Source organism: Phlebotomus papatasi, chromosome 3 (assembly GCF_024763615.1).
Source record: "Phlebotomus papatasi isolate M1 chromosome 3, Ppap_2.1, whole genome shotgun sequence".
NCBI lineage: Eukaryota > Metazoa > Arthropoda > Insecta > Diptera > Psychodidae > Phlebotomus > Phlebotomus papatasi.
Genome location: NC_077224.1, coordinates 87,087,327 through 87,112,098, shown reverse-complemented (window position 1 = coordinate 87,112,098; position 24,772 = coordinate 87,087,327). Strand labels below are relative to the sequence as shown.

The 24,772-nt window shown below is 34.0% G+C and overlaps 1 protein-coding gene across 4 annotated transcripts in view; it reads left to right on the top strand.

Moving 5' to 3' along the window:
- LOC129806204 (gamma-aminobutyric acid type B receptor subunit 1) overlaps nucleotides 1-24,772 on the top strand; it is a 97,795-nt gene that overhangs the window by 16,894 nt on the left and 56,129 nt on the right. For all 4 annotated transcript variants that reach the window (XM_055854615.1, XM_055854614.1, XM_055854611.1 and 1 more), the window contains exons 2-5: nucleotides 5,385-5,606; nucleotides 16,208-16,342; nucleotides 23,421-23,591; nucleotides 23,663-23,879. In XM_055854615.1, coding sequence (XP_055710590.1) covers nucleotides 5,385-5,606; nucleotides 16,208-16,342; nucleotides 23,421-23,591; nucleotides 23,663-23,879 — 745 coding nt within the window. The remainder of the gene's footprint in view (nucleotides 1-5,384; nucleotides 5,607-16,207; nucleotides 16,343-23,420; nucleotides 23,592-23,662; nucleotides 23,880-24,772) is intronic.

Sequence of the window (24,772 nt, the reverse complement as noted above, 5' to 3'; positions counted from 1 at the left end):
ACTGAAGGTGCCACCCATTTTTCACTTCATGAGAGTGAACCGTCCACGGCGACTGATGCTCACTCACTGAAGACTGAGGACATTTACCTAACAGTAAGAGCCCCAAAGCAACCTTTCAGCACCCATGAGGATGGTAGGGGTTGGGCGTGTCAAAGGAATGAGGAATTAGGATTGGTGGGTTATGGCCGTCGACTGGGTTGACATACGTCGAATAGGCCATACGCTCTACAATGCTAAGTTCGCAGTATTGATACAACAGGCACATTCACGTTGTATAAAAAGAATAAAATGCCCAAGGATTATTATGTCAAATTTAATTGAAGAATAATTTAAACAATATCACTGAGTATTAAATCTATTTTATTAGGTAAATGTCGCAGTTTAAATGCAAATAAATCTACCTTTGCCTGGTATCTAACTCGCTCATTAAAATTTGAATGCATATCACATTAATTGTCTCTAATGAGCGTTTAAAGTGATTTGTGTCTTACAATCACCTAATATTTAGAGGTTGATATATTTATTTATAAAAAGGTATGACTCGTAAAAGTAGGTTTAAATTGACCTGAGGCATAAAAATGTTTTAACCGTGAAAAATTAATGAGAATCGGATTAATTATCTGCATTAATTAAGGTAAAATGGGGTAATTTGGAATTATTACCAATTTGGATTTCTTAGATTTTCTCAATATTTTAGATGGACAAAGAGTGAAAGAAGCCAACAAAGAAGTAGAGGAAAGTGCGGTACCTTCGGCCGACTCAAGCTTCGAACAACTTGTTTTCCAAAATTTTCAAATTTCAAATTTCCTGAAAAGAACCATGCGTCAAATCAGTTAGAAACATAGAAAAAATGAGTTGTGCGAAGCTTGAGTTATCCGAATGGAACGCGTTTTTCGCTTACGAGCCTAATACGAAAGTACTTCTTAGTGGTCGTTTTTGATACCTTTTTAAGAATAATCGAAAAAACTACAAATTCTAAAGTGGTACAAAAATACATTTCAAAAATCTGAATACTCATAGCAACAAATTTAATCGTATTAAAATTCCACAAAGAAAGCGTGATAAGACCGTTAAATTAAAAAGGAAACGGAAAAGAGATCCATCCTAAAAAACGTGTAAAACAAGTTGGAGAAATGAATAGTTAATAATTGCTAATCCGAATTTGCTTTGTTGTATAAGTCACAACCTTTTGCATGTCTTTTCTCTTAAACTCATAGCATTTAAAAGTACATCACATTAACTAATTCCGGAATAACAGCAATTACCATGATAATCCGAAAGTTTCATGCAGAATTGCTGATGCAAAGCTGGATGAAGCGAAAGCTCTCTGCTGAAACAGATCCGGTTGTTTATTATTGAAAAAGCGCATTAAACTCACCAGCTTCCCTATTGTGCCCCTTCCTCACTTAAACTTAAGCATACACCCCATGGCAGCGAAGAATTTGCAAAACATCTTTTTCATAGCTGGATTAGAGAAAATTCACTTTTGTTGAGCCATTTTCATGTGAATTTCTCTGGGAATCGTACATAAATAAAACTTACTAAAATGAGATTTGTGAGAATATAAAAGTCGAGGCATATTAGGAAAAGTATAAATGGTATTAGGAAACTCATACAATTCAAATGGAGAACATTTAGAAAGTTAGATAAAGGGGTTAGTTGAATACAGATACTAACGTACAGAGAAATCGTCAATCAGAGCAAATGACACTCAAATCATCCAATTTTTTTCTCAGTGGAGACAGGAAAAATTCCTGCCTCCACCCAGAATCGAACTGGAGACCTCTCGTTAACTAGACGAGTGCTCTACCAACTGAGCTATTAGAGGCCACATGCTCTGCTTGACTTGCTACACGACCTTTAGCCAATTGCATTATGCACTGCAATCGCTTACTCTCGGGATTGCGAGATTTGGAAACGATGTGGTGCGTACAATTGAGCCGGCAGCTCATGGTGTCCATGAATTTTGGTTTATTGTGAGAATTTTACGAACTTTAGTTCAATGTTAATTGTATTTATGTACAGAGAAATCGTCAATCAGAGCAAATGACACTCAAATCATCCAATTTTTTTCTCAGTGGAGACAGGAAAAATTCCTGCCTCCACCCAGAATCGAACTGGAGACCTCTCGTTAACTAGACGAGTGCTCTACCAACTGAGCTATTAGAGGCCACATGCTCTGCTTGACTTGCTACACGACCTTTATAATTGCAATTGCAATTGGCTAAAGGTCGTGTAGCAAGTCAAGCAGAGCATGTGGCCTCTAATAGCTCAGTTGGTAGAGCACTCGTCTAGTTAACGAGAGGTCTCCAGTTCGATTCTGGGTGGAGGCAGGAATTTTTCCTGTCTCCACTGAGAAAAAAATTGGATGATTTGAGTGTCATTTGCTCTGATTGACGATTTCTCTGTACATAAATACAATTAACATTGAACTAAAGTTCGTAAAATTCTCACACAGATACTAACTATCATCAATTGATCAGTTTGTCAGACAACCACAACTCATTTGAATATCTGCATTTGCATTCAATTGGCTGGAAATCTCTATCTCGTATTGGGGGATGTATAAATCCCAAGAGGGATTAAGCATTTTCCTTTCATCAATTTAGGCCTATATTTGCCTCTCAAACTCCCATATCCGGCAATATTATTGCCGATTAATTAAACATCGTCAGAGTATCGAAGTGTCTCTTTTGCCAAATCCATCCTCAATCTTGAAGGAGATTTATACGTACCAAATTTTGCCGAATGGTCGTAATATGCTTTCCTAATAAATTTCCCTACAAATTATATAGACAAAAATCTACGTATCGCCTCCTTGAGGAGCCCTGACAAACCAAATCCTGAAAACCAAGATCCCTAATGGGACATAAGGACCTTGACAGACCTGAGGATTAGCCGAGAGACGGCTTAGCGTAATTATATTAGTAATAATGCTTAAACTACATTTCCATAATTTTTCACTAGGTCGTCTCTCGGCTTAAGTCGTTAGTGTGTCTAGGACATAATGCAGAAAATCAAAATCCTGATTAGCCAAAAATTTCCCTTTGATATACCCAGAAAATTTCCCTTTTCCCAACAAGATAAAGTATAATTTCCCAAATTTTAGCTTTTCGACATTTTGACCAATTTAAGGTTATGGCTTTTCGGGATTTTAACGTTTGGGTTTGTAGCTTTCGGGATTTTGATTTTCGGAATTATGACTATCAAGATTTTGGTTTTTGGGATTTTCAGCTTTTGGAATTTTTACAGCTTTTGGAATTCAGAGTTTTGGATTTTGAGGATTTTAGTTTCACGGTTTTCTGGCCTTTTCAGGATTTTGGTTTTCAGGATATTCGCCCTTTTGATATTTTGGCTTTCGGGATATTGGCTCTTTCGGAATTTTCATTTTCGGGATTTTGGCTTTCAAGATTTTGGCCTATTCGGGATTAAGTTTTCAGGATTTTGGATTTCGGGATTTTTAGCTTCCGGTATTTTGAATTTCAAATTTTAAGTCTTTCAAGATTTGGTTTTCAGAATTGTGGCTCTTGGGATTTTAGTGTACAGCTTTCGGAATTTTGATCCCTTCACGATTTTGGTTTTCAAGATTTTAGACTTTTGGAAATTCTGGTTCTCAGGATTTTTGGCTATCGGGATATCGGCCTTTTCGAAATTTTAATTTTCGGTTTTTGGCTCTCCAGAGAAATCCGAAAAAGTTAAAATAACATTCCGGAAATGTTAATTTTACCCCGCAGTATTGATCCGAAATCGGTGTAAATATTATGCTTTTTAGGTGTATTATGGGTTAAAGTTACCCTCTTTTATGTTAATTTTACACTTAAAAAGGTGTAAAATTACCATTAAAAATGTTGATATGTATTTTTACACCTAAAAAGTGTTAAAGTTACGAGGAAAAAAAGTTATTCGCACCCCCTTTTTTCTCAGTGTCGGAATTTTGGTTTCCGATATTTTTGGACTTCGGAATTTTGGCCTTTTCGCGATTTTGGTTTTCAAGATTTTAGACTTTCCGAAATTGTGGTTTTCATGATCTGTGGCTGTCAAGATATAGGCCTTTTTAGAATTTTGATTTTCCGATTTTGGTTTTTGGAATTTTGGTTTCCGAGATTTTTGGCTTTCGAAATTTTGGCCCTATTGCGATTCTGGATTACAGGATTTTAGACATTTTGAAATTGTGGTTCTCAGGATTTTTGGCTATCAGGATATAGGCCCCTTCGAAATTTTGATTTTCGGATTTTGACTCTCGGAATTTTGGTTTCCGGTATTTTTGGCTTTCGGAATTTTGGTCCTTTCGCGATTTTGGTTTTCAAGATTTTAGACTTTCCGAAATTCTGGTTTTTAGGATCTTTGGCTGTCAGGATATTGGCCTTTATGGAATTTTGATTTTCGTCTTTTGGTTTTCGAGATTTTTAGCTTCCGGAATTTTGAATTTCAAATTTTTGGGTCTTTCAGAATTGTGGTTCTTGGGGTTTTGGTTAACGGGATTTACAGCTTTCGGAATTTTGGCCCTTTCAAGATTATGGTTTTCAAGATTTTAGACTTTTTGAAATTCTGCTTCTCAGGATTTTTGGCTATCAGGATATTGGCCCTTTCAAAATTTTAATTTTTGGATTTTGACTCTCGGAATTTTGGTTTCCAGTATTTTTGGATATCGGAATTTTGGCCCTTTCGCGATTTAAGTTTTCAAGATTTCCGAAATTCTGGTTTTCGGGATCTTTAGCTGTAAGAATATTGACCCTTATGGAATTTTGATTTTCGGATTTAGATTTTTGGGATTCTGATATCTGAGATTTTTGGCTTTCGGAATTTTCGCTCTATCACGATTTTGTTTTTCAAGATTTTAGACTTTTCAGAATTCTGGTTTTCAGTATTTTTGGCTGTCAGAATATATAGTTTCATATAGTTTTATATAGTTTGGCTGTCAGTATATAATTTCCCTTTGCTGCCAACATTAAACAGTGTTAAGGATTTTGCGAACCTGGCAGCGATTACCTTTAGAATAGATAATAAAAACCCATAGTGAGGATGAAACATATAGGCGGAGCTTCGAGAAGAGCGTTCTTATATTAACTTTAAGTGGCTAAGATCTAGTAGTCATATCTACATTGAAATCTCTGGGTGTGATTTATCCTGGATATGTCAATAATTTAATTTTATTAAATATTGAAAATGATAAAGAAACAAACTTGAGTAAGCGTTAAGTTCCACAGGGGGTGTGGCCTAAAATTTTCTCTGATGGATTTTATTGAAAAATTCATTAGTACCACCTTACAAAACATAAATTTTTTAATTGGGATTCCTAATGATGGTTTCCTCCATTGATTTTTGGGCTGACGAACAAAACCAAAGCCAGGATGGTTTTGCTTCATAATCTTTTTATACAACAGGCTATGGTATTGGGTGTAATAGTCTTCTGGACAATATTTCTATTGCGATCAAACAATGCCACCCAACTGCATATTGGAGGAATTTTTCCGATAGCTGGAAAAGGTGGCTGGCAGGGAGGACAGGCGTGCATGCCAGCTGCCAAATTGGCCTTGGATGATGTCAACAATCAAACGGATTTGCTGCCCGGATTCAAGCTCACACTCCACAGCAATGACAGCGAGGTGAGTGCCTTTATCCGCATGGATGATTTAAAAGAAGAATGGCCAAGGAAAATTTGCAGAATGCTCGAACTTATACGCATTCCATAAATTTTCCTTCGTCATTGTTTTTCTTATTGTTGTTCGTCAATTTAATATCGATTGTAAGTGGTCTACATATTATCCTTTAATTCCAATATCAACTAGAAATGATATGCTACTCTTAGATTAAATCATCAGTATAATTCCAAATCAATTTTACGTTTTATACTGACCAAAATGGAATATTTTACTGACCAAAACTATTATTTTCCGTAAAAAATACTTGTTCGGTCAATAAAAGTATTCGAATGGTCAGTAAAACTCTAATTTAGCTCAGTAAAAAATCAATTTGATATGTAGAAAATTTGAATTTTCATTACACGTTTTGAATTACCGATCGGATTTTTTAAATTACAACGGTCATTTTTGGAAAGTTTCCAATCATTTACCCTAATTAAAACGAGGCCGGTATGTTTGTAGACATAGGAATCAGACTTGTTTTGATTGAGGGAACGGAAGCATGGAGGTCCGTATACTAGGCCTTGAAGAGTGGATTTGTATGTCCCATGCCCCAGGACAACAATCATTATATCAATATTCGTTTTAAAATATGCAACTCTTGCAAAAACTTGGAATGTATAACTCTTTTACCCTTTAAGAACCAGTGCATCACCGGTCTACCGGCCACGCGTCCTTAAAGTCTTAAAGACAGGAGACTTTTGGTTTTGAGGATTTTAGTTTTTGGAATTTCGGCTTTCTGGATCTTGATATTCGGAATTTTGGCTTTTAGGATTTTGGATTTCGGGATTTTGGCTTTTCGAGATTGCGACATTCTGAATTTTGGACCATTAAAATTTTGGATTTTCGGGATTTTGGGTTTCTGGATTTTGGCTTTTAGAATTTTGGCTTTTTGGATCTTGGGCTTTTTCGGATTTTGGCTTTCAGGATCTTGATTTTTGTAATCTTGGCTTTCGGGGTCTTGACTTTTAGAGATTCTGGACCATTCGAGATTTTAGCTTTTCGAGTTTTTGGCATTCGAAATTTTGGTCCTTTTGGATTTTGGCGTTCGAGATCTTGGTTTTCGGGATTCCTTCTTTTGGTATTTTGGCTTTCAGGATTTTGGCCCTTTCGGGATTTTGGCTTTTCAGATTTTTGGCGTTCGAAATTTTTCCCCATTTGGGATTTTGCTTTTTGGGATTTTGCTTTTTGGGATTTGGCTTTCGGAACCTTTCTATTAGAGATTTTGGCTTTAAGGATTTTAGCTTTCGGGATCTTTATTTTCGGAATCTCGGCTTTCGGGGTCGTGGCTTTCCGAGATTTAAATTTTCAGAATTTTGGACTATTCGGGATTTTAGCTTGTCGAGTTTTTGGCGGTTGAAATTTTGGCCCTGTCGCGATTTTGGCGTTCGAGATTTTGGTTTTCGATATTTTGGCATTCGGGATTGTGGCCCTTTCGCGATTTTTGCATTCAGGATTTTGCCTTTCGGGATTGTAGCTTTTCGAGATTTTGACTTTCAGGATGTTAGTTTACTGAATTTTGGCGTTTTGTGATATTGGTTTTCGGGATCTTGATTTTTGGAAGTTTGGCTTTTGGGGCCCTGGCTTTTTTGAGATTTTGATTTTCGGCATTTTGGCTTTTCGGGTTTATGGCGTTCGAAGTTTTGACCCTTTCGTGATTTTAGCGTCCGAGATCTTGGTTTTTTCGGTATTTTGGCATTTTGGGTTTTGGCTTTTTGGGATTTAGGCTTCCAGGATCTTAGTTTTCGGGATTTTGGATTTCTGGATTTTGGATTTTCTAGATTTTGACTTTTGGAAGTTTGATCGATTCGGGATTTCGTCCAGCTCTGGACTAGACATATAAAGGCATTAACTCTCCATCGACATCTTTAACCATTTGCCTTTTATTTCCGATAACGGCCGAACAGATTTCGATTTAATCAGAAATTATCCGATTTACTATTTTATGTCAAAGAAATGTGTTTCCTAGGAGTGAAAAGAGGAGGTTATGCTTGGTAGTTAAATCAAGGAATTATACATATACAGTACTCTCCCTGTAGATTTCGAGCAACTAAAGTCTCAATACCAAAATGTGACACATCATGAGTTTGCTGGATTTCTCCGCCCATTCCCAGATCAGCAAAAAGAGAATTTATTGACAGGAACATGTCACATCCTTTAGCACTTTGAAAATATTACAAGTCCTGAAGGAGTTTCCCTTTTTGTTGCAGTTAAGGAAGTTTCTAGGACATCCTCTGTTCGCATCAAAGGATAACTTTCACAACAAATGTTTATTGGAGAAAATCCTAAAAAAAAAATATATTTAAAAGAATTAAATCTTTTGATAGCATAATTAAATAAATGTGATAGATAGAATTTATTTAAATTCCCTTGGAATTGGGTAATGGCAAAATGTTTTACATATTCAATAATACTATTTGCATAATTGATAAGCTTCAATTCCAATTTGAAGCTTTCAATTGTAACATTTTGGAAATGAATTAATTTTCACTGAGTAAGCTTACAAAATCCCATGCTAAATGTAAATGTTGCCAAGTTTTGCTGATGATTGTTAAACCCAATAATTGCCTATCCGTTGATCTGTTCATTGATTTTAGACTTGTCAATAAGCAAACACTCCGCTATTTCCCTCATGCGATTTGCCAAAAACGTCATTACATCATATATTTTACACCTGAATTGTTGGCAAAACAATGAGGTGCAGCATCATCTGAGAGAAGAGCTCTTCATGCGAATATTTGGTCTGAAAGTTGAGCTAATCAGTCCCTGTCCCCACTAAATCCCCAATGTCATTTGGACACTTGGATACCAATTTGATGCTAAGAATGTTGCATTCAATTTGTCGCATGAATGAGCATTGAAGAAGATTCATTTATTGGACAATTGAGGCATCTGGGTGTGAAAGAATGAGACGTGACGTGAATATCATTTGTGGGAATATTGAGAAATTTCATTAGGTTTGCAATCTGAAGGCTATGAAATTCCAATTTAATGGCACTTTCGATTTTTTTTTGCCCATATAGAGACAGTCTGAGGCGATGTTTAGATAATACTGTTGCTTAGAGAAGGAATTTCAATGTGAGTTTGGCCTTGATGGGTAAGGCCGCGGGCAATAGTGCACGCGGTACAAGGGGTAACTCATTCCCATATCCCACTGACAAGGGTTTCTGCTTTTTGGCCTTCGACGATTTTTGCAAACATTTTTTGGCACTCTAGTACGGTAAGTGGGGCACCTTTGTAATTGGGATTTTTCACCTATTTTTAAATAAAATTGAAGCTAAATTACTTGTTGATATTGCTCAGTTCCACTTAAACATAGGAGATAAATCCCAATTGCAAAGGTGCCCTACTTCCCCCTACGGGCTTCAGACCAAAGGTTTAGCCATATGGCTTAACTGTTCCAATTTCTTTTTAATGACAATGTTTTGGAAAACTTTAACTTAGGTTTGGATTATTAAATATAAATGACCCATTAAGTTCTCCAAAAACCAATAAAATTGTTCGCTATATAAGATTTTGAGAACTTCGGGAACTAGGCTAAATCTCTATAGTCTGAAGACCGCTTAAGCTTGAGGAGTCTAATAAGTTGCTTGAGAAATGTGCCAGGTAACATTAAAAAATATTTCCGGATAAACCAATTTGGAAGTTCGGATGTTCAGGTTAAGAGAACTATTAAATTCTGAATAAGTTTTCTAGGAATTCCGAGTAAGGTAAAGTACCCTCGAATCGGCCGGTTCCTCAACTCGGCCAGTTGAATTATTTAACCAATTTTTTAACGTTTTATAGTCAACTTCTATGAAATTTTCACTGATTTACGTTATATACAATATAATAGACCTTATAATGTTAAATCGGTAAGACCATATTATGACAAATCTAAATTGAATAAATAGTCCCACTGGCCGAGTTGAGAAACCGGCCGACTACAGAGTACTTTACCTTAATTCGGGATTTCAAATTTCATCAGTGACAATTTTATAGAAATTCACCATTAAAATATTCAAATATTGAGCACCGGTCGAGTCGAAGAACCGGCCGACTCGAGGGCACTTTACCTTAACAATGCCATACGTGTAAAGAATTCCCCTATAGGATTGAATTAATCTCTGCTTGAAATATCCTTCCAACCAAGTGGTACTGATCCGGCAAATCGAAGCTCTAAACACTGTTACTCAGCCCCTGAGGACCCTTCCACACGAATTCAGTTAGTAAAAACCAGTAATGAACTTAATCAAATAGTGCTTTTACCGGATCAGCTTATCCGTATCCAAGGGTAACCTACTTCCATATCACTGTCAAACGCTTCAGTTTTTCAGTTTTCACAAATTATTCATTTGTTTCCTCAAATTTATTAAACTATTTTTTTGAAAATTTGACCGGAGATAATGATGGAAGGCGAAGAAAACACAAATCAATGAGTTAAACTTAAACACGTTATTTACATCATTAAATTAGAAATTTATTTTCACAGAGTCTCATGCAGCTTAATGGCCCTCAGTAGGGGAATTTGAGCTACAGAGCAAGGATAATACACCCAAATTTTAAATTAACAACGTTTCGGATATATGTTTCTCGCATGAAGTATAGAGGTTAAATAAAAATTCATCAAAGTACTACCACTACAGCCTAAAAGCAGGTTCGCGGTGGCGCGTAACAAAGGTTTCATGAAACATTTCTCTGACTTTATGATACCTCAGATATCTTGGATTCCAGCAAAATTTTCAGAGGAATTTTTGGTTTTCGGAACATTTCTGAAAACTTTCAGGCTTTTGTGATACCTGACAAAGTTTTCCTTTAAAATGTTTGCCTGCCTAAGTTTAATGGAACTTTCCATTAAAGGTATCAAATAAACGATAACTTTATGTATTTCGGGGTTTTCGGGTTTCACGTATATTTTAAAACGGTTTTATTGATAGATTTTATCGATTTTCGGATAATCTTTTCAAAGCTAAAGGAAGGCTTTTAGGCTTCGCACACACTCTGGCATTAAACGCTTTATGTTTCTTTTTGCCATAGCTAGACCAGACTAGGGGAAAGTACTCTCCCTTCGAACGTTCATGCCTTCGAATAATGTGAATTTATTTTACTTTTTCTAAGAGACTTGCCCATAATCATCACATAATTGTCAATAATTGATAATAAGCTAACTAATATTTAATAAAAATGTGTAAGTCTGTTAGGAAAACTAATAGAAAATTCACATTACTCAAAAGCATGAACGTTCGAAGGGAGAGTACTTTCCCTAATTGAATAAGGAATATGGGAAAAATATCAAGTGTTCAAAGCCAGAGTGTGTGCGAAGCCTGAGTTTTCCTCTATCATTTTTTTCTTATAAATATTTTTTGTGAGAATCTTTTTGGGGCTTTTTGAAGGTATCCTTAAGGAACATTTCGAATTCAAACCACTTCTAAAGCAATAATTGACACAGGATTTGTTGTATGAGTCACCCCTTGACGCGAGATGACGGAGTACGAACCTTCAACCCTGCCCGGGACTCAATTCACGAACAAATCCCAAACAGAGGTATAAAAAGTTGCGTGACAGAACATTGTGTGCTGGAATAAATTTTCACTCAGACCTTCTACTGCAATGGACTTTGAGGAATTTAAATATGATGATGAATTGAGCTTTCATTCCTCTTTTACATACATATTTTTGTGCTGTATGTCAAGGTTGGATTTCTGGAGTATGCTTTATGCTATACAATTTTAAAGAGAACATTTCACTGTTTTAACACACCCTCAGCATAATTTTCAATATAAACTCCCCCATTAACCTCTCTCTCAGTTGTTCCATTTGTAAACAAATCCGTCGAAGCTCTTACTGCAGGAGATGCCAAGAATGAAGACACACAGAGAAGACATGCCAAATGAGACGGTGGTGTTTGTATTGCGCGGGAAACACCATGAAAAGCAATTGACACACTTTTCCCATCGACCACACAATTAATGCAATAAAACAAACAAGAAATCACGACGAGGACACCAAAAAAAAGCTTCATGCGATAAAAAAGCTCTTGGAAAAGTTTGAGGATAAAAAAAGCTCAACTTTTCTCTCTACTCTGACGCTTTAGGGACTGCTGTACACTCGAAAAAGTGGAAGAATGCACAAGATGGGACCATTCTAGCCTACAAGAGCTCTTTTATCTTTTTTATGCTTTTTTTTCCTCTACAATTCACATCAATAAATCATGGCACTTTAACGTCCTTATACACCATTTGGGGATTGGAAGCATTCAAAAGAATTCAAAAACTTCCTCTTTGATTTACTGACAATAGCATTGTGTTCTGAAACTCGTAAATCTAATTATTATACTCGTTGTACAAACTTTAGCTCTATTTGTGGATAATTGCAGAAACATTTGAAATTTATTCTCAAAGCAGAGCTTTTTAATTAAATTCTTTTAAGTGTACACTGTTGAAAGGTCAACACTCAACAGTTGCATTTAAGCACCCTCACAAAATTAGGGGTTGTTCCTTATTACTTGCTTGAATCCATCTAAGTTAATCTAGATTTTGCAACTGAAGAAAAAACAGTAGCATTCACAGCCCCTAAGCAAACTTTCCTAGTTTTCAACTTTAGAACAATTACCGTGTAAAGGAAATGTTCTTAAGCTTTTGATATTCAAACAAAGTATCTATGTCTAGGCCACTGAAGATAAGTTTGGAGACATAAAATGACTACACTCTGGAATAAACCTCATTCATTGAATTTAACAGCTTCCACAAAAAAATATAAAAAATAAAAATAGATGCTAAAAAATAAAAATTCAGTCCTGAAATAAACTGATGAAAGGGAGAATTTAAGCTATAATATATATCCAAGGAAAAAAATTTAAATCCCCATCAGCAGGGGATATTTGAAATTTATGGAAACCCGCGGAGAGCCCTTCGGATGCTGGGAATAATATATCAAAGGGCTTCTTGCCGGGTCTCCTTTTTTTTTGCGAGAGAAATATCGTCGATAATAAATATTTTAATAGGATGAATAGGGGATTAGAAGTCGAAATCCATTTATGAATTTTGACATAATCATTTTTGCATGGGAACCTGGGCTTTTCATTTCTATGACTTTCCACATAGTTCAAAGCCACAGTGATTATATATCACTCATATGGTATTACAGTGACGTATGTGAATTTCAGAGATATTACTTACGAGATTAATTTAGCGATTAGCGTCTCTATTCAAGATAACTAGCTGACTATTTAAGCTTGAAAGCTTAGCAGACAGCTAGTCTAAATTAATTTGAATATTTTAATTGAAAAATAATGCCTGTGGTTAGTTTAAGCGGAAAAAATCGGTGTAGCAGATAAAAACGAAAATAGGGTAGGGGAAAGCACTATGCTTTCGGACGACTCAAGATTCGACTTCAAGTTATATTATTATATTTTAATAGCTCGTCCGATGCTTCAAATTTCCTGAAAAGAGCCGTAGGTCAAACCCATTAGGAACATAGTGAAAAGATTGAGTAGTTTAAAGCTTGAATCGTCTGAAGATAGCGCGCTTTCGCCTATTACAGGGAGTTCCGGCTTAAGTGAAAATGGATTGAATGAATTTGATATAAATTGCCTACACAGTAAAAAAAATTACAATAATGATAATAGTTGGTTTGCTTTTTTACCACGATTATTCTTATAAAGTTAATCAAATTATGTATATGAGCAAAACAAGTAATCTGAAATTGTGTATCTTAAATTTCATGTAATCGTAAACGGTGTAATCAATTAAATGATGAAATATTCTACTTTTTAAGTAATGTTCTGTTGCTAATGCAAAAGTAGAGAGAATACTGTAACGGAAGTGTTTTTTTTTACATCTCACGGTATCAAATTTCACTTTCTTACATTACGTCTTTTTTTACCGTACCGCCAAAATAAGCGAATAATTACACAGCTGTGTACATTTTTTTAGAGAATTCATGTAACATTACACAGTTTTCAGACAAAATATGTAGAAATTACATGAATGTGTATCAGTACACGGAATTACACGTTTAATGTAAAATTTACAGTGAAAATCATGGTAAAGGAGCCAAAATTTTTTTACTGTGTACTATTTGGAGCTCATTTACAAAATAATTTTTTAAAATGCCCCTAAATGTATGCAAATATTCTTACGCAATAAATTTGAAAAACGTTTCTTATAGCTCCGGCACGCCTATTAGATGAGGAAAATTTCACAAAGTCGAAATTCAAATCCTTTTCTTTCTCACACTGTTTGCATATCATTCTTTCACACTCTTCTTCTCCTTTTAAACATCACTCCAAATTCAATTTAGTTCAATCGAATTTGGAGTACGAAAGAATGAGATAGTTAAATGCAAATCTTTTGAGAAAGTCATTCGAATTTCAACTTCATTACATTTTCCTCATCTAAAAGGTGTGCCGAAACCATTAAGAACCGTTGGCGCTGTAGGGTAAAATAAGCTAATTTAAAACCTGTTCCAAATGGAAACTTTTCGCTACTCCAAATGGAAACATCATTTTTTCTAATGATAAATGCAGTATTAAATTTTTATTTATATATTTTCTATACTTTAGTTTCATTATTTAGTTCATTTTACTAGAAATAAAGCGAAAATAAATTTATTCACAAATTTTAATTTATAAATTTCTCAGAAAAATTAAAAGTGTACCTTTTCACTATCGAATTTTTCATTGATTGTTCTTTATTCGTTTTTTCTTACATTTGTGTAATATTTTTGACAGAATTATGTGTTAATCTATATTTTTAACGGTACGTGAAGTTTTCAAATGAAATAATAACCTATTTCGTTTAAAAAGGGTTTAAAGGGTTTTTCTGAAGTGTCTGAAAATGCTTCAATAGGAAACACCAGAAATATGATTTTTTGGAGAGATTTTTTTATTGTCTCAGATGGGAAAGGAAAAACACCAAGAATAAGAACAAATCTTACACTCAAGCGCAACTCAACAGGGTTTTGGAAGCCTTTTGTTGCGATTTCATTCACACTGTTTGTCTCCAATTAGAATCTTTTCCTTGTCTCCATTTGGATTAATTTGTTTCCAATAGAAACATTTTACACTTGTGTATTATTCTTGAATTTAAGAAGTTTTCAAATTATATTAAAAGAATTTTCACTAAACAATAACTTTCTATAAGAGTCAAGGAGCAAATTTATGTAATTTTCTTCAAAAAAAAATTAATTTAATGTGTTGAATCTTCTGTCAAGGTTAAAGCGTCTTGAAATGGTTTTGAATTAAGACATTTATCCCTAAATAGGCGGAAAAATATGTGCCGAAAATTTTATAATTTTTTTTACACAGAAACGAAAAAATCGGACAGATGGTATAATCTGAGCAAAAAAATGATGTTTGGACGAAATATAGATATAAATATCCTCTACAATTATGCCGAAATGTAATATCAAAATGCGGTTTATGTAATATCCAAATTGTTTTTTCGACTGTGGCGTCCCTAGCTTTGGTTTTACGAAGTCCAAATGTTTCATAAGGTTGTTGCACTTTACGAGACCTTTAATTTGTGCCCTCATACTTCAAAATCGGTCAAATAGAACCGGAGATGTGGCGTTTTGAATTCTAGATACCATAGCCTAGATTACAACACTCTGAAATTTGATCAAAATAAAGGAAGAGCATAAGCCTTTGGCGGTGTTTTTCGGATCGTCAAGTTATTATCATATTGTTGCACCAATTAAAACGAATATTTAAAAATTATTAACTACTTTTAACCATTTAATTTCCACAAGAATGCTGTGCATTAGCTCAGATTTAATTTATAAAACCAATTTTCCGTGAGACACCTGATTAATTTGGTGACGATCCGAGGTACAGGGTACATAGTTGCAATTATACCTATTTTTTTCATTTTATTATTAAATATTTTGAAAACTAGGGGACAGTGTCCTGTTCTTAAAATATATTGCAGAGTCACATTTATTCAGGAACATAGGAAAAATTTAGCCATTATGAAGCTTGGGACCATGCATAGAGACTTTCCCTTATTCTACTCTTTTACAGCTGCCACTACATATGCGTTACTCTACAGAACTTTAGTTATAAAGCGAAAAATTGTTTTCTTGTAAGTAAACATTTAGATATTAGCGCTACTATGCCACGTGACTATATGAACTTACGATGTTATGCCTTCTCGTAAAATTCGTACCACTTAATGTATTCCAATGTTCCTTGAATTTGACCGATAGTCCTTATCAAGTTTATTACTATTAAAATATATTATCATATTTATGCCAAATACATTAGGAAAAACATAGAAAAAACATCGAATGGTACGAAAGTTCAGTCATCCGAATAAAATCTTCTCCTAATAATAAACCTTTGAAAATTTACTTAAGCCCCTGTAGTACTAAATGAGCTAATATTGCCCTAATCCCCTATCTCTGTACAATTATTTGAGTTCATATTCGCATTAGCATCTTCTTCTTCATTTTCCATATGGCTATGTACATATGTCAAATGTGGGATAAAATGTAGACATTTGTGGTGAAATGTTGTATATGATTTTATGGTATAAGTCCCATGGAGGATTCTGCCTTAACTTTGACTCCACTTTGGTGTCTTGCAGTGTGAACCTGGACTGGGGGCGAGTGTCATGTACAATCTTCTGTACAATAAACCACAGAAGTTGATGCTATTGGCCGGATGCAGTACAGTTTGCACAACAGTGGCCGAGGCAGCAAAGATGTGGAACCTCATTGTGGTGAGTTGGGGTCATTTCTCTCTAAATTCTTTCTCTACCGCCTTTCCGTATTTTCCACCCACTTCCCTTAGTCCTTTTCATCCACCCACCAAAAAAAGGACAAAACGTGTTCACATTTCCCCATAGAAAAGTTACCAGAAGAATATCTTGGGACACGTGTAAAGTGCTCTACATGAACTATATCTTCGGATGAATTGCAATTCACTTTTCGTGTTATGATCTTATTATTCGCCATTTTTATTTCTTTTATTGCTCCATGTTGAAGATTAATAAAAGTATATTCACTTTTGTACAATGCAGGAATATTTCCAACCTGTAGCATATTTCAGTATTGAAAATTTGGGAAACTTGCAACTTTTCAATAGAGAATTTTAACTGTTCTAAGGAAGGCTTTTAGACTTCGCACACACTCTGGCTTTGAACACTTGTGAAATAATGTGACTAGCTTTTAAAATAGATTGCCATAGATAGGTTAGATTCATCAAAGGAATACGGGAAAAATATGAAGTGTTCGATGTCAGGGTATGTGCGAAGCCTTAGGGCCCAGGGGGTGAACAACACAGTAAAAAAAAGTGTAAAATTTTACTACTATAATAGTGCAAAATCGACAATTTTAGTTGTTTAATTTAAAAATGTTTAATAAATGCACAACATTTTGGTAATTTATTGTCACGTGATTGAAAATTATCACTATTATATAGTTGAAAAAATTTCAACAATGTTGTTTAATTTGAAAATGTGTAAAATTTTAACACTATAATAGTGTGAAATCGAATAAATTAATTATTTAATTGCGATCTGTGTAAAATCTTTCACTGTTATAATCATAAATATTTTTCAACAATGGTTCGTGATTTAAAACTGTTTTACAAATTCTAAAAATTATCACTATTATAGTATGATTACAGTTTTTCACATTATTATAGTGTGAAAAAATACACAACTTTATGGTATTTTTTGTCACATGATCAAAAATTAACACTATTATAGTTTGATCATAATTTTTAACACTATTATAGTGTGAAGCCTTGTATATTGCAACCAAATTTGTTGAATTTTTAAACAAAAGTTGTGTAAAAATTGTTGAATTTCCAATTAAGACTTATACTTCAGTCGAGATGCTTTTCATTAGGCAAAAGTCATATAGAACATCAAATATTTATATGCATAATAAGTATATCGTGAAGATCCGAGCATCAGATGTAATCATTTCGCATTAGGGGGATCCCAAGTACAGGAAAAAACCAATAAAAATGTATAAAAAGGCAAAAAAAATCAAAATCTTCGAAATAAAAAAGAAAATTCAACAATACGCAGAATTAAACAATTTTTGAATTTACACATAAAAATTCAACAACTTTAAATTAAACACTTTTTCCAAATTTAACACTATAATAGTGGTGTGAAAGATTACACACTATAATAGTGTTAATTTTTTTTACTGTGAAGTATAGCCAGCGAGGAAACCGTAAGTGGCAGATCGGCAGATCGCGCCGATCACTTGCCAAGATCGCGCTGATTGCACGATCAATCTCCAAGATCGCATTGATCGGCACCTAAAGTGAAGCATGAGTGGCAGACTTACTCCCTGCTCGAAAGTTTAAACCTACTAGTTCCGGTAGTTACTAGTAACGGTATATTCTAGTACATTCAGAGAAATTCTGTAGATTTTCGGCAGAATTCCTGCCTAGAAAATCTGTAATTTTCGCCAGAAATTCTTCCGAAAATCTGCAGATTCTCGGCAGAATTTCTGCATAGGAAATCTGAATAGTCTCCATTGTCTCAACAAAAATATTGTTGATTTATTAAGAAACTGTAGAAGTTACAAAGAAAATGGTGTGCTCTGCTTAACAAGCATTACCGATTAAACATTTTAGATAAATAAAAAAATGCGAGCAAAAATACTAATTTCTTAAAAATCGCCAATCGAATGATACAAAAACACGAAATTTAGGTTGACATTCTGCTTAAAGTTTTCACTTCACTATTCTCTACTTATAACACGGCGTGGCAGAATTCTTCACTTTATATAAACACTGTGATATCACCAAGAATCACTCTATTAAATTTTGCAAACTTCAGTGAAAAATATTCCATATTTTCAGACACAGCTGTCTGGAAAGTCTGAAATGTAGAAAAAAAATCTACAGAAAATCGGCAAAATATCTACAGAAATTCGTCAGACTATGCACAAAGATTCGTCAGAAAATCTGGAAAAATTTCTGACGAATTTTGTCCCAAGCTCAAACAAAATTCGTAGGAATATCGGCAGATTTCTCGGCAGAGGTGTAGATATTTTCTGCAGATATCTTAAGGATATCTGACGAAATTATTTGACAGGGTATCAAGAATGTCGAAATTCTAAAAGGTAGAACAATCAGCGCTAAAGAGGCGAGTACGAGAACTTGTAGTTTAGGTTTCAGGTAGATTTTCGAATAGGTTTGGCTTGGCTCTGGAGTAGCTTTGTCTCTTCGAAAGATTATTAATGAACAGGGCCATTGTGGGCATCTGTATCAACACTCCACACCAAAGGCAGAAGGATGCGACGACACGATGAAAACCGTAACCTTGTGGATGAAATAGCAGATCAGACTTTTCATTATTCATTTCTTTAATAAAATATTAATTTGCTTCTTTACTATGTACATTTCCACTTGGATATTCCTATCTAAAACGGAAGAAAAGAAAAGTTCGTTTTTTCAATGTTGGAATAGACTCCTGCTCAATTTTTCGCATTCGAATTCACAGGGAAAAAAAATTGAAGAAGAAACGACATTATACAAAATTCTCCCAAAGAGGCTACTTTCACATTTTCACCCTCCTAAATTATCCACTTTAGCCAGAGTTCTGTTCTTAAATATTTAAATAATAATGATACACCATGTAATTTGTACTTCAACAAATTCCTCTTTTCTTTTCCCAAGACATTTTTCACAACTCCTTTATTTCGCATCCCTTCATCCTCTTTCTGAATTTTTCTGCCTCCAGCACTAAAAATTCTTCATACGCTGGTACCCACAATTTCATTCTTCATCCTTTTTTTCTTCTTCCTTAGGAAGAAAAAGCTTCTTTTCTTTTTTTCTCTACACCCACATGACAATCCATCTCCGAGTACTCCTTATCACCCACAAAACCTCACCACAAATCCTACCATCACCTCCCCTCGAAACAGGATAATTTAGCGTTTTACTTTACAAGTCAGGAAAATTGGAGGAAATCAATAATCCAGCTCAAATGGATGCAAAATACAAGAATGGAGTTTGATATAATTTCGCTAAATGAGGAAATGAGAAGGAAAAGCCTGAAGAAGAATTTACGTAGGAAAATGAACTCGAGCCAGAGATCTTGGAACATTTTTGGAGGAATTTTTAGAAGCAATTAATGAATTTTAACAGAAAATAATTCCACTAACCTCCGCGGTATCTAAATACAACTTCTATTTGTGTTTTAAATTCCCCATTAAGTGAATCTGAAGATAAAGGGGTGGGTAGTATTATGAGGATGTTGAGTTAGTGGTTAAAATTTAAACTCTCAAACAATTACATTCAGCAAAGAAACTTCTCCAAGAACCTACTTTGAAAGAGAAAGCTGAAAAGCAGCTATTGAGACATTTTAAAGTACTTAATAAAAGTATTACATGAAAATACTCCAAAAATAACATTTAGTACAGGGCTGTACTAAATGAACGTTTGAGAGACATTTGCTTTTATTTTAATAAAATAGTCAAAGTGTTACATAATCAAACAAATAAGTTATTATAGAGGCAGAAAGTCTTTTATAGGAATTGAATATTTAATCCAATTAAATTGTACTAAAAATCAAATCAGTATAACTTTATAATCATTTGATATAAAATTAAATGCAAATTACATTTTTAATACAAATTAGACCAAGCTCATAGCTCGATTTATTGATGTTTCTTTCATTGTTCCTGATGGCTTTAAACTTTCAACCAAATAGGTTCAATGCATTGCTTGGAAGTGAAGTGGTTTAGGTCAGATATGTGCTAAACAGTGCACACTGCGCACAGTACTAAAGAATAGCGATAGATATTTCACCCGGCATGCTTAGTTATTTTTAAAATATTCATTGTTCAAAAAATTACTTTTGAAAGCACATATAATTAGATCTCACTATCATAAATCACCTACTTATCATCATCTTTATCTTTAATCATCTTTATCTACTTATTTGAATTGATTGTAGCACAGCTTAAGGCAGTTTTAAACATGCATGACTTTCAAAAACATAAAATGTTCGGATAATAAATTCAAATAGCCAATAGATTCAGCTTGAATATACTTCATAAACGTTTGGAAACTTAAATTTCAAAATTAGTTCAATTTTCTTAAAGTACTCCACCTCTTCTAACTGTACTAAAAAAAATGTCGCAATCTAAATGTTAAATTTTTTCAATGAAAAATGAACATGTATTTTTAGTACATTATTGTTCCCAAGTTCCTCTGAAGAATTAATGTTTCTTCATATTGGTTTCCATCATGACTGTTTGGTGGTTTTAGAACACGGCAAAGATTGGGGAAAACAGTCGAGGCAGGACACACATAACAATAAAGTTCTAAAAAGAACATGTTCAATTTTCGTTGGAATAGCACCATAATTTGCATTTTGTAGTACAGACCAATTAAAAGTAAGCAATACAATAGTTTCAAAAGTAGTACAAAAGTCAAGACTTAAATTTTCTTTCCAAAAACTCACTAAAAATGTATTAGATGAAAAGTATCCACTTCACAATTTTTGTTTGAAATAATTTAGTACAATAGTTTAAGGTTCCTGTCAAGACTATTTAGTGGTTTTAGTACACGGAGATGATTGGAGAAAGCAATCGAGACAGAACAGACATAACAGTTGAGAACAGTAAAGTACTAAAAAACTTCAATTTTTATTGTAATCGCACCATAATTTGCATTATGCATTATTGCATTTGCATTTTAGTACAGAGTGTACAGAGCTGTATTAGAAGAAAGCAATAAAATAATGTTTCAAAAGTAGTACAAAAATCAAGACTTAATTTTCTTTCCAAAGATTTACTAAAAATCCATTAGAAGAAAGTTATCGAATTCATAATTTTTGTTTCTAATAATTTAGTACAATAATTTAAGTACAGTTCTTTATTTAACTTTCTTGGACACCTTGAACATGAATAAATTAGTCTTGAAATCTTTAAACTATTTGAGAAAAAATATACTGAATATATCAAAATAATTTTGCATTTAAAAAAAAAAAAGTTCTAAAAAATACTTGTTTTCTCGTCACTGTCTCTGTGCATTTTTCAGTAAGTCGCTGTACTAAATAAAGATTATTTGTATATAGTCAATTTGTATATAGTCCCTTAAATGTAAAATTGTTTGCTTGGGGCATTAATAAATGTTTTATTATTATTATTATCAGGCATATGAGGTTTAATAAGTGTTTTTTTTTTAATTGTGAACATGTCAAGAACAGTTCAGAATACCGGATAAAAATCTACCGCTATTCTTTAGCATTGTTTGCAGTCTTTAGTACATAACTGTACTCTCTATACTAAACCAATTCACCACTAAAATGAATGAAAACTATTTCCGATTCAAAATTATAAAGAACAAGGAGAGAAAAGTCTTGGTAGTGCTTGCATTATTCAATAACCCGGTGTACTAAATGAACTGAGTCCGGCAAATGAACTTACCAAAGGTAATTTTTGAAATAGTGAACCCATCCAGAACAGTTCTTTATACCAGATAAAAGATCTACCGCTATTGTTTAAAATTGCTTACACTGGTTAGTACATATTAGTACTAAACCAATTCACAGTCAGGTAATGAGTTTAATTTATTTATAATTCAAAATTTTAAAGAACTTATAAATAAATAAAATATAAAAGTCTTGGTACTGTTTGTATTGTGCAGTAAATCGTTGTACTAAACGAACTGCGACACGCATATGGGCTTTGAGAAGTAGTTTTTCTTTAAATAGTTAACATCACGGACAGCTCAATTGTTTGTTCCAGATAAACCAGATAAAAAATTCATCGCTATTTTTTAGCACTGTTTGCGCTATTTAGGACATATCTGTACTAATACTAAACCAATTCACTTCCAAGTAATGAATTGAACCTTTTTCTGGTTTAAAGTTTGAAGGTTTAAAGAACAAGGGAAGAAAAGTCTTGGCATTGCACTGTTCGAATTATTCAGTAAATCGCTGTACTAAACCAAATGCGTCAAGCTCAGGAACGACAGACATATGAGCTTTCAAAAGTAATTTTTTAAACAGTGAATATTTTAAGAATAACTAAGCATGTGGGATTAAATATCCATCGCTCTTTTTTAGTACTGTGCGCAGTGTGCACTGTTTAGCACATATCTGTTCTAAACCAGTTCACTTCCAAGCAACACATTGGACCTATTTGTTTGAAAGTTTAAATCCTTCAGGAATAATGAAAGAAACATCAATACATCGAGCTAGGAGCTTGGTCTAATTTGTACTAAAAATGTAATTTGCATTTAATTCTATATCAAATGACTATAAAGTTGTACTGATTAGATTTTTAGTACATTTTAATTGGATTAAATATTTAATTCCATGTGAATATCGTTGAAATAAATTTTGCGTTAAGAAATTGAAGAGAAATCACAAAATGTAGTACAGAATTTTTTCGAACAAATCATTTTCAATCAAATGTCATATTCTCTTTGTGGAATTTTCTATTTTTAATTCATCCTGTGTAACAACATGATAACTTTGGGATTGTATGTGTTTATTGACTAATCAGTGGATAGAATTTGCCCTTGAATTTTTGCATGGGAAAAGAATTAATCGACTACCTGCCCAAAAGTTTTTTAATCAGATATAGTCTTTCTATAAGGAAAGTTTCTCGTAGGAGGCAAATCTCTCGGTAAAACCTTCATCATCACCTTGGTGGATTAATTGAATTTGTCCGGGTCACAGAGACACCGAAGATCGAGGGAAAATTTAATTTATTAGAGTGCCTTTTGTGCAATTACTATCCCCCTAATTACCCACAAAATCTCCAGAACCCTCGCAAGACTTTTCTCTCATGATTTTCACTGTCTTCCCGAAATAGCTCTGCTATGGAGCCTCAAGTCCTGCCCTCTCGGATCGCAGTCGCTTTCCCACACTCTTCCGGACCCATCCATCAGCAACTGTGCACAATCCAACGAGGATTAAGCTCATGGAAAAATTCGGATGGTCCCGAGTTGCAATTCTGCAACAAGCTGAGGAAGTCTTTATCTCTGTGAGTCATGGAGTGGAATAATAAAATTTTTCCTCAGGACTAAAGCTACTGAATGTAAATTTTCTTTGCAGACGGTGGAAGACTTGGAAAACCGATGCAAAGAGGCGGGCATCGAAATCGTTACGAGACAATCATTTCTCTCAGATCCCACTGACGCTGTGCGGAATCTGAGACGTCAGGATGCTAGGATAATCGTGGGACTGTTCTATGTCGTAGCAGCAAGGAGAGTACTCTGCGAAATGTACAAACAAAATCTTTACGGACGAGCTTATGTATGGTTTTTCATTGGTAAGTTATGATAAAATCATATTCGATAACCTTTCCAGATACATCAGTATCTGTCCAATCATTTATTTGTGGATATTCAATGAGTTAAGTACTAGAACACTAGTACTATGACGCAAATATCCCAAGTTCGAGTTTCCTTTAAGCATATGCATGTGCTAAAAATGCTAAGAATTTTATTTTTTGCAATAAAATGGCAAAATAATTAATCAAATGGTGATTACTGTTTGTTTGTTTGCTCAAATACGAACCAATGCATTGAATTTCTTGTTATGTTCTCATTGAAATTGAGAAAAGAAATACTCTATATAGCAATTCATATTTCTCACAGTTTTGGTAGAAAAATTAGTACATGCATGTACTAAATGTAATGAATATGTCAGAGTTTATATTTAAATATGAAGGGAATAAATGATCCCTAATACCAGGGGGGTGACATTAGCTCTGAAAAAATGCGACCGATTTTAGTGTAAATTTTTCCCTGTTTTCGTACACATTTCACGAGATATCTCCAAAAGTACGTAGGTTACCAATTTGGGGTTTTCGGTTGCCTCTTCGTTATTAAATTGGCTTTTATTTTGTATTAGTATTTTTTGCTAATTCATTCTACAATGACAGAAAACAGCTAATGAACTCAAAAGTTTTTTCGGCTCGCTAGAAACATATGGAAAACATAGGAAATGTCATGCCCCTGCCTAATACAGTCGAGTTCCACAAATTTGAAAGACGGTTGAATTCAAAACGTAAGATTTGAGGTTATGTGAAGAAATTTTTGCGTAGAGTCTGAATTAGAACAATTTTTCTCTGATGTTTTTTTATCATTATCGTAATATATTAACTTCCGCAACAAATTCCATATACTTCACAATAAATTACATTGATATTTTCTCTAAAGT